Genomic DNA, 10,899 nt, shown 5'->3' on the forward strand with positions numbered 1-10,899 from the left:
GGGGATGAGTAGTAACGGCTCCGGGGCGGAGCGGGCGGCGCTGCTCCAGAGCGCCGCTAGATGGCGCCGTCACACAGCCCCGGCGCGGCACTCGGCGGCGACCGACAGACGGGGCCCGGGACCGCGGGCGGGGGGTTCCGTAGTCCCCGGTGGCGGCGGTCGGACACGGGTGGTGCTGGCTGGGCCGCGGGAGGCAGCCCCGGGCGCGCTGCTCGTGTGCTGCAGGACGAGGGAGAGCTCGTCCTCCTGCATCAGCGAGCGGTGGAATCGCGGGATGGATCCCAGACTGGTTTGTGTCGAAGGGACCTCAAAGCTCATCCAGCTCCAAGCCCTGCCACGGGCGGGGACACCTTCCACTAGAGCAGCTTGCTCCAAGCCCCGTCCAAGCTGGCCTTGAATGCTGCCAGGGATGGGGCAGCCACAGCTTCTCTGGGAGCCCTGGGCCACCTCCTCAGCACCCTCACAGGGAAGAACTTCTGCCTAGGAGCTCATCTAAACCCTCCCTGGACTCTGCATAAGAGAGCAGGAGTAAATTTAGCACTTGTTATTGCTTCTTACTGTCCTTACTCAACGTTCAGTATTACCTCCTGAGGCAGAGAAAGGGGTTACCTTGGCACAGACAGAGCAAAAGGCATCCACGGTGGTACACAGCAGCTTGGCACTACCTGCCCTGCCCTGTCCTGGTTGACCCTGCCTTTAGCAGGAGGGTTGGACTAGAGGATCTGCAGAGGCATCTTCCAACCACAACTATTCTGTGGTATTAACCATGACAGCATCACTGACCACGCCATATTTACAGCTTGTAACTGTTCAGTTTACAGCAGATCTGGCCAGAAACTTTAACAGTAGCAACTAGCACAGCCTTGTAAAACGGGGACGCAGTTCTCAGCCAGTGGAGATTTCCAAAGCCAACTTTGATTTTACATCTGTAACACGGGCATCATAAAACCTCACAAGGGCACTGCAAGGTGCAAAGGCACTTCAGCGCCTTTGTAATACGGACTGTGATACTGAGCTTGTTAGGTATTTAAACTGACAGCAGAGTACAGATACATCTTCCTGAGCATATGGTCTCCGTTTTCTCACATAACCCTTTAGGAAACAATCTTTAGCAAAAAAGTCACAACCGACCGCATCTCTGTTGAGAAGTGTCACGCCACTTTAGGAGCTGTTTTGTGGATCATCAGAGAGTGCTGCTCCCAGCCGAAATAAAAAAGGTGGGTGAGGGATAACCCCAACACTGTGGGGAAGAAATCAACCAACCAGTGGGGAAAAAAAAATCATTGGGGAGGGGGAAAAACGTGGAGAGGGGGAGATTTGGGGGGCAGAAGGGACAGGGGAGAAAACGGGGGGGGAAGGGGCACGGTCTGTGTGGAAAAAACGCACCAACCAGAAGGGGGTAAAATGTGCGAGGGGGAAGGGGGGAGAAAAAGTGGATAAAATGCATGGATAAAAAACAGATAAAATCCCGCAAAATATAAATGAAATAATAGTAATTAAATAAATGGATAAAAGGAATAAAGAAAAAAGAAACCGCAAAAATTCTTTGGGGGGAAGAAAAACCAGAAAAAAAAAAACCAAACTTAACAATCCCAGAAACCCAACAAAAAACACACCACCCACCAAAAAAAAACAAAACAAAACAAACAAAAAGCACTCACCCGGGGGAAACCCAGCAAAAGAAAAGGAAGGGGAAGGGGGAAAACCCCAAGAACAAAAAAAAGCAACCAAAAAACCCCACCCCGTGGGGTGGGAAATGGCGGGGGGGGGGAGGTGAAGTGTGGAGGGGAGGAGAAAAAGGCAGGAGGAGAAACTGGAAAAAAAGACACACACACCCCTCCCTACCACCACCAACCGGTGGAGAGAAAAAAATGGTAATGGGGGGGGGAGGGGAAAAAACCCGGGGAGAGGTTAAAAAATGTTGGACAAAAAAATGTGGGAAAAAATACGGGAAAAAAAAGGAACATGGAAAAAATTAAAAACCAAACCCAACCAAACAAAAACTGCACCCAAAGCCCCACCCAAATAATAATTAAAAAAAGGGAGGTGTGTGTGAAGATGGGAGCAGGAGGGGAACTGGAAGGGGGAAAACGTGGGGATAAAATAACCGTGGGGTTAAAAAGAGTGGAACAAAACCCGTGGGAAAACCCCAGGAAGAAAAAAAAAAAAAAAAAAAAGGAGAGGTGGTTGACACCGAAATGGATTGCCCTGTTGGTGGCACTGTTGCAGAGAGCGCCGTTTGTGGCTGATGCCCGGCATCATCTCTCTGTCCTGGCACCTTAGGCTTAGCATCAGAGTCTGGACATTCACGCTCAGGGAGCCGGTGTCTCGGTCACTGAATGGTGGTGTCCAGTGAGGCTTGAGAAATGGAGTTTTATGTGAGTTAAGTAAGTGAGGATATCCGTGTTGGTGGCACCCTTCCAGAGGGCTCTCTGTGTAGAACATGCCCAGCTATTTGTTTCTGTCCTAAGACATGAGGCTTAGGAGCAGGGTCTGGCTATTCGCACATAGGGGCCTGGTTTATGGGGTGTCTGAGAGTGCTGCCGTGTGGCCGTACACAGGTGTAGGTTTAAGTGGCTAAGCAAAGGTGGATTGCCATGTTGGTGTCACTGTTGAGGAAGGCACCTTGTTTACGTGATGGGAGCACTGTTCCAGAGGACTCCCTGCGTAGAACATGTCCCGTTACTTGTTTCTGTTCTAACCCATTAGCCTTAGGAGCAGGATCCGGACATTTCCACTTAGGGAGCTTGGTTCTGTGGCGCTTGAGAGTGCACTCTGTAGGCAGCACGCAGATGCACTTCTATGTGGCTAAGCAAGGGTGGTTTGCCATGTCGGTGGCACTGTTCCCAAGGTCTCCGTGTGTAGGTGATGTGCAGCACGAGCTTTCTGTCCTGGCACATCGCGCGTGCATGTTCCAGGCCACCCGTGTGCATTCAGCAGAGGGGCGGAACGCAGATGGTGGTTTTGGTGGCAAACAAGGTCTCTTTGCCGCGTTGGCAGCACCATTCTGCAGGTCTCCCTGTGGAGGTGCTGCTCAGCGACTGCTTTCTGTCCTGGCACTACGTCCTTTGGAACAGCGGCTGCACGTTGGCACTGTGGAGCCGCGCTCCAGGACACCAAAGCGATGCAGCAGAGGATCAGTACGGCAGTGGTGTTTAAGGTGGCAAGGCAAGGGCAAATTACCGTGTTGGGGGCACCTTTCTGGAGGTCCCCACGTGTAGGAATTAAGTTGATATTTCCGTAAGTCCTCATAAAGCCCGCTGGATTATTTTTGGTGGGCTTCAGCTACAGAATGAGCAGTGAGAAGAGTGGGAGCAAGGTGCTCACAAGTGGGCTTTGTTACCCTTAGCAGGCACCAGAAGGTTCCCTGAAGCTGCTGATTGTTCTGGGAGAGTTGAGCTTGGAGAGAGAGGAAGGTGTGCAGGGAGTTGGCTTCATTTTATCGTGTTTTGCTGAGATGAAAAGCATGAGTTGAATTTGGCTTTGCTTTGGGAAGAAAGGAGTTTTGGTTTTGTTGGAGTGCTGGGGTCTACTGATGTCCATGGGCTTCTCCTTGGCTTCTCCTCCGCTTGCTGCCTTGAGCCCTCGCTGTGCTTATGAGGGAGAGTTTAGTGGTTCCTTCTTCCTTGAGGTCTAAGAACAACAGCACGGCAGAGAAAGGAGGTAAGGAGATGCGGAAGGAGATTGCCTGCTGCCCTTAGAGTGCTATGGAGAAAGCAAGTTGTCTCTTTTCTGAAGGTCTTAAAGCTCTGAAGAATTAGTTTGACCTGGCATGACGGGAATGGTATGGAATAAGGGGTGGACACTGTCCTGGTTTTGGCTGGGCTAGAATTGATTCTCTTCCCTGTGGCTGGCGCAGTGCTGTGTTCTGGCTTGGTTCTGGGAAGCACGCTGGTAGCGCACCGATGTTTTAGCTGTCGCTCAGTAGCCCTTCGGCTGAGCAAAGGACTTTGCAGTCTCTCCTGCTCTGCCAGTGAGGAGGGGCACGGGAAGCCATGAGGAAGCAGAGTCAGGACACCTGACCCAAGGCAGCCAGAGGGGTATTCCATAGCAGAGCACGTCATGGCCAGTATAGAAAGTGGGGGGAGTCAGCCGGGAGGAGCAGGTCGCCGCTCGGGTCAGGTTGGTTATCGCTGAGCGCGTGCCGAGCAGTTGCATTGCGCATCAGTGCTGGTTCGTGTTTCTCTTTTCCCTGCCTAGACGTAGAGGAGCAAAGTTTGTTGGAGAGCTGTTCATAGCGATGAGATTTGAGCTTTTGTCTTGGTGCTGCAGGTTTGGTTTTTAACTTGTTGTCGTGATTTTGTTCTTGGGGCTGAGGGACCGGGGAGCGGCCGAGGGGAGCGGCGGGGCTGGGGGAGCGGGGAGGCGCTGCGGGCCCGGCGGGCTCCGGCGATGCTGCAGGTGCGGCTGTGCCGAGGCGGTGGCGGGGCCGGGGCCGGCGGACAGCGCGGGCTGAAGCCGGTCCCGTGCCGGGCGGCGCTCGGGCCGGTGTCGCTCCCCAGGGCGGGCCGACGGGGCCGGGCGTTGCCCGGCGGCCGCTGGAGCGCGAGTGGCCAGTGCGTCCGTTGTCGGGGAGCGCCATGGAGGGCCAGCGGCTGCCCGCTGCTCTCAACCCCAGCCATTTCCCGGCCAAGCTCTGGGAGCTGGTGAACAGCCCGCGCTGCGGCTCCGTGCGCTGGGATGCCCGCGGCGAGGGGCTGCTCATCGACCAGCGGCTCTTCGAGCGAGAGCTGCTGGGCGCGGAGGCGGCCGGCGACGGGGCGGCGCTGGACGGCGAGGTCTTTAAGACCAGGAACTTCGCCAGCTTCATCCGCCAGCTGAACCTCTATGGGTTCCGCAAGCTGGGGCCGGGGCCCGGGCCCCTGCAGGACCCGGCGGGGGGCGATGGCGGCAGCTCCGCCGGGGCTCTGCTCCATTTCTACAGCCCCCATTTCCGCCGCGACCGCCCCGAGCTCCTCGTAAACCTCAAGCGCCTGACGAGGGCCAACAAGGCGAAGCTGGCGGCCGGCCTGGAGCTGCCCAGCCGCCCGGCACAGCGCTCCCAGCTCCCGCCCTCGACGCTCGGCGAGGCTGCCAGGCCCGGTGAGCTGGGCTGGCCCCGGGCTGCGGGGCCCCGAGAAGCACTGGGTGCTGCGGGGTTTCTAGATCGGCACCCCCGCAGGCAGCAGGCTTGCCTGACCTTGCTGGCGGCCGCTCAGCTCCGCCGCTGCGGGAAAGCCGTTGTTGTTCATGCAGGGAGATGGGCTGCCGGCAGGCACGGGGAGCGAGGTTCGCGTGTGGTTCCGTCTGCCCCTCGGCTGCAAGACAGCCTCCGTCGGGGGCTGCAGTAACAACACCCTCACCCTGGCTCTGTGGAGCTGGCACAGCCCTACCAGATGGACGTTCCTTCTCCTTGAAGGGTTGCTCCATAAGCTGTCGTTAAATCTGTGTGAAGCGATGGGTAACCGTGTGAGGGCAAGTACCATTTCATGAAACCGTAACTGACCGAGAGAGGAAACCAGGGAAGATGAAAGGGAATATCTTGGAAGTAACAAAACGGCAAAGTCTGAGCTTTTTTACACTCAACCGGTTGAGCTACCTGGAAAAAAGCTGGCTTTGGTTTTGTTTTCCTTGACAAACTGAAGGACTTGTGATCAAGTGCTCTCAGAGTCACGTTTAGGATTTGGACATTGCCCCTGCCTTGGCTGCCCCTGTGCTGTCCGCACTGGAGTTCGGTAGAGCCCCGCTTCACCCTTCCCCCTTTATTTTACCTTACTGCCTGATGTAACGCGCTGCACTTCCTAAACGGCTTGTGCCGGTTTGGTCAGCTCCTGCGCATTTTGATTTCTAATAGCGCATTTCTAAGTAGGGATCACTTGCTCCTGAGGGTTTCAGGAGACTGAATGCTCCAGAGATGGCTGTGTGTTGGCACAGCACTGGTGTTCCTGTGTGTTCAGGTGGTAGTGCTGCAGCAGTTACTGTATGTTTAGGTGTAAGAATAGAGTCTGTTTCTGGATGAAGAATATCGGAGCAAAGGTGGTCTTCCCAGGGAACGTTGTGGAGCCTTGGCTCCTCATCCTGCCTTTCAGGGCCAGTGAAAACTCCTTCCCTTAGTCCTTGTTTCCCTTTGTTTTGCAGGACTGGTGACTGCAGGAGAGGCTCCTCAACCTTGTCATCCAGACAGCTGCTTTCCGCCCTCCAGCACAGCCGCCTCATGCCAGGAGCCCCCTGCTTTCCAGGCAGCGACTTCCCAGCAGCCTCCGGTCCCTTCCAGACCATGGCAGGGTTCTGTTGCGTGGCTGCCATGGCACGGGGCTCTCCCAGCTTTCCCAGGCCAGGGGGCTCCCTTTCCCGTCCTCCACAAGTGTTGCACGGAGGTCACGTACACTCTCCAGACCGTGTGCTCACTTCTGCCGCTTCAGCGAGGGGCTCCAGCCGGTGCTGCCCTTCCAGAACGGGGCAGCTGCGCGTCTCCAGGGCAGTGCTTGCAAGGCCGGGATCCAACGGGTACGGCAAAAGTTCTCCGCTTGCTGCTCGAGAAGTTCCTGCCAAGCGATGCATGAAATGTTTTCCGCCAGTGCTCTGTCACTGCGTGTGTATCTGACGCGTGTGCTCGCAAAGAGATGTGTGTTCCCTGTCCGTATACTTGCAACCAGCCTGTGACAGAATGTGCTTTAGCCGCTCATTTCTTCTGGTTCTGATGAGATGAACTGTATCAGAGACAGGAGAGCTTAGAAATGCCTTCTCTGCAATGAGCAGGGAAGGACAAAAGCGTGTGGGTGAAGCAGGTGTGTGTGGAATCTTGATTCAGCTGGAGCACTTGAAGTATTACAAAAGAATTGGCCCCTTTGCCAGCCGAGCCCATCAGTGGGATTTCCACAGGTGCAGTTTTTCTTGCTGTTAGATCAGGCACTGCTGCAGCTGGCAAAAAAAAACCAAGAAAAGGTGGTGTGAGTGCAAACCGTTCTTTCTGAGCACCCTTCTGCACTTCAGACCCGGTCAGAATCGCTCACCAGTCTGGGCTGCTACACGGTTGCCTGTGTTCTCGTCCCCTTGATGTACAGGCATTACAGCGCGTTTGATTCACGAGCTGCTTTCACTATAAGCTCTACTAAGTGCAAGAGTTGTGCAATTTCTACTTTACTCGTAGCTTTTTATAGCCTATGGTGAGGACGTTACGTTTTACACCTGCCTCCTGTTTCACAAGCGCTTTTTCCCTTTGGGTTCTTCCTTTTCTTCTCTTAGAAACTAGGCTCTTTGTACTACATGTTTGTTTCCTTAGGATCACTCCAGCAGGTTACAGCCAATCTCTCCTTTGCTCTCTCGCCCTGTTTTTACAGTAGCCCTTTAGGTTTCTTTGGTGGTTTTCTTGCCTTTGTCAACATCCTTTGGCGTTCCCAGGGAGTGAAGCCCAGGTATCATTCGATTTTTGGCACAATCCAGAACTGTAATATGTTTGCAGGTCACAGGGTGTTCTTCTGAAAGATGTCCAGATTTCATCCTAAGGTTGCTCAGAACGAGCTTTTGAGGTAACAGGAGTCAGACACGTGTCTCGTGCTGCTGTGGAAGGATGTCCACGAGCTCGCTCCCTGTTGTTTAGCTCTTGTGTTTGTTGCTCCAAAATGGACAAAAGTTCCTCTGATCACGTGGCCGCCTCAAGTCACACTTGTACCATTTAATTACTGTGAACATTGGCCTAGATTTGATTTCATGGGGGATTTCTCTCTCGCCCAGAAGGACTGCAGATTTTAAAGATTCTCTGTCCTGCCAGTAGTGCCTTTCCTTGTAAGTTCTCTCTGCGTGGCACCAAAACCTGAGACCCGCAGAAACTGCTTCATCTACAGAGCTGCTTTTTGGAATAAGATCCCATTTTCATTCCAGTGTGTGTGCGTGAACATGCATGCCCTTCCTGTCTGAATCCCCTTTCTGTGGCGTGTTGTGTTGAGACAGTCAAGCAGCCAAATCAAAAAAAAGGTGATATTAAGATAGAGAGGAGTGAATATGAAGATTCCGTGTGTGTTGGTTAATTCTGCAATGCGTATGTTGGATCTGTGTCTACATACTTTAGAAGAAATATGTTTTAAGGTGGAGAACTCAGTCTTACAATCGGCGGGGAGGTCATAATCCATTTCAGGGAGTTGGCTTACAGAGCGGTTACTGCAGTGTTTAATGCAAGTAAGCAACAGAACTGTACACCCTGGGCACCAGTTCTGGCAGTCTGATCCCTGTGTTTGAATTTTGCAGGCACCCCGCAGTGTTCACCCCCTGCCCAGGGAGGTCTTCTGACTGTCAGCGCCAGTGCTGCTGCTGCGGCGTCCACCGACTTCGTCTTTGTGCAGGTGAGTGCAGCGCACAGAGAGCAGGGGGAAGGGAGGAGACCCCATGCATGGACCGCAGGGTTCTGGGTTCTTGCAGCAGGAAGGAGAGAAGTTTGAGACTGGATCTGCTTTCGAAAGGGAAAGTAACGTGGTTTGCCAATGGCCATTTGAAAGCACCGCTTTGAAACACGAAAGGGGCAGTGCTGTAATGCAGGTGAGGTTTCAGGGCAGCGGGATTGCGGGTGTCCTCATCGGCAGAGTGTTCTTTTCCTCGAAAAGTGTTATGTTTGACTTCACCATAATTCGCTTTAGTTCACGAGTCTCCGTTTATCTTTGAAGAAAGTCCTTGCCTGCACAAAATGGGATTCTTTAATGTTATGATACTGGGAATCAGCTCCACTTCTGTGTCCCAGACAACTTGTGGCAGTCCTGAGTTTCATTGGATGCGTGAGAAGAACCAAGTTGACTTTTGGAGTTGGCCCCAGCTCAGAGCTATCCTATCCTATCCTATCCTATCCTATCCTATCCTATCCTATCCTATCCTATCCTATCCTATCCTATCCTATCCTATCACTGGAGAGCTCCAGTGCTACCTGTCAATGCTTTCTAGAATTCTGGTGGAAACTGCACCTTATTGGGTGGCCTGGCTTATGAAATAGTAAAAGAACCTCAGTAAAAATGCCAGGGCTTCCTTTCGCATTCCAGCAGCTTGGAGATACTTTTTTCCTCAGAGGGAATAAGCAAAGCAAGCTCTGCTGGTGTGTGCTGAAAAAGGGTTGACCTGCACAGTCCTCAGAAGCAGTAAAGCCATCAGCCCTGACTCAAAACGGTTGTGATTTTTTGATCTGGAAATTCCCTGTGTTTTGTTTCTCGCAGAGTCCTGAATTGCAGCCACCTTCTGCAGCTGAATGCCTGCCTTCTGATGGGGCACATCATGCATTGGAGGACGAGAAGTTGCCGGAATTAAGCTACGAAGATGTCTTTCAGTTTCTCGAGGAGATGTATGCATCGCAGAGCGCTGATGTAGTGACACCGGAGCCTGCAGAAAGCTGGGATGGAGAGCTGTTGGAAAGCTACATCAATGCGGCCATAGAAAGCGCTGCTGCTGCTGAAACAGCACAAGACTCTGTGAGCACACAGGGAGCCCCTGAAGAACAGCTGGATCAAAACCCAGCTCAGTCATCTGAAATGTTTGCTGTGGATGAGCTGTTCAGTGCAGAGCAAGTAAGTGCTAAATGGAGGTAAAACTCCCCAGGAAACTATTGAGTGGTCTTTGGGTTTATTTCATTTGTTGGTGTGTTTATTTAAAGGAGAATGAGAGTGTTAAATGTGGATCTGCGAGGGAAGAGAGAGAGCTCACTTCAGGAAGCGAGGCAGTGAAGAAAGCTGTGGAAGAGCCAGGGTCCTCTGCAAAACCTCCGTGCAGGAAGAGAAGACACAGCTCACAGCAGGGTAAGTCCCTGCTAAGAGAGCCTGCCTTTTTTAGAGGTGGCCAAGACAGCTGCTCTGAAACTCTTGCGGCAAGGGGAGATCACAAGAGCTGAGTTATTGTCTGCAGTGTTAAGTACCTCACTGGGCCTTCAGTTCAACTCTTGCACTCGTAGGAGCTCTCGGCGTACTTGCCGACACGCTTCTATACGTAAGCTGGTGGTGAGGACTCCTAGGTGGACCAGGGAATAAATTCTCTCAGTCAATAAACGCTGAAGTTTTGGGAGTTGTGTCAGAGCCCTGCATGTCACAGTACACAGCAGTGAGATGCAGGCTGTGGGTATGTTTGCTGGAGGGTGAGAGTGCCACAAAGGGAACTCCGACTAATGAGGTGACTGTTGACGTAAGAGGGGAAAACCCCACCACGCTGCCCAAGTGAGTGCCCGAGCGCAACCTTTGTGGCTCAGATCACTAAATAAATGTCACAGCAGCCTGCTGATACGTGTGCTGCAACACAGGAGAAAAACACGCTCAGATTTTCAAGTCGCAGGCCGCCTTTGGCCAGATTGGACTGTCCCTGATGGCAGCAGAGGTGCTGTGCGTGCTGCCAGCTGAGCCGTAGGCAAAGCCTGCCACTTCCTCGGTGGTGTTTGCTTCCTAGATCCCCAGGAGCCGGAAGGTGGAGCCTGTAAGCGGGGCTGCTTCTGGAGGAAGACGGCGGAGTGAGGAGCGTGTGAACCCGTGGAGCGGCTGGCGGCTGGTTCCCTCCTGCGAGTCCGGCAGCAGCGCTCGGCACAGAGCTGGAGCCTGGGTTCAGGGTCAAACCTCTTCTGTTCTGTTTCCTAACTCTTATGTCCTTGATAGCTCTATTCCTCAATTTATGTGTTATTTCTAGCTTTATTCCTAAATCTGTATGTTATTTATAGCGTTATTTATAACTTAATAAGTTATTTATAGCTTTAGTCATAAATTTATATCTTATTTATAGCTTTAGTCATAGATTTGAATCTTATTTCGAGCTTTATTCCTAAATTTGTATGTTATTTATAGCGCTATTTATAAATTAATCTTTTATTTATAGCTTTAGTCATAAATTTATATCTTATTTATAGCTTTAGTCATAGATTTGTAGCTTATTTATAGCTTTAGTCATAAATTTTTATCTTTATTTATA

At 52.4% G+C, this 10,899-nt stretch overlaps 2 protein-coding genes across 2 annotated transcripts; one reads left to right on the forward strand and one right to left on the reverse strand.

The window, feature by feature from the left end:
• Positions 1-4,060: 4,060 nt before the first annotated feature.
• Positions 4,061-4,582, reverse strand: LOC133275250 (uncharacterized). The gene has a single exon (XM_061465095.1). The coding sequence runs from the start codon at positions 4,580-4,582 to the stop codon at positions 4,061-4,063; it is 522 nt and encodes a 173-aa protein (XP_061321079.1).
• LOC133275225 (heat shock factor protein 5-like) lies at positions 4,581-10,451 on the forward strand. The gene is made up of 7 exons (XM_061465072.1): positions 4,581-5,082; positions 6,118-6,497; positions 7,861-7,863; positions 8,235-8,318; positions 9,174-9,521; positions 9,608-9,749; positions 10,387-10,451. Exons 1-7 carry the CDS (start codon positions 4,581-4,583, stop codon positions 10,449-10,451), a joined length of 1,524 nt encoding a protein of 507 aa, XP_061321056.1.
• Positions 10,452-10,899: the final 448 nt, after the last annotated feature.

This window comes from Pezoporus flaviventris, unplaced genomic scaffold (genome assembly GCF_033815535.1).
Source record: "Pezoporus flaviventris isolate CSIRO_AGI_PZ_B2104156 unplaced genomic scaffold, CSIRO_AGI_Pfla_v1 ptg000037l, whole genome shotgun sequence".
Taxonomy (NCBI): domain Eukaryota; kingdom Metazoa; phylum Chordata; class Aves; order Psittaciformes; family Psittacidae; genus Pezoporus; species Pezoporus flaviventris.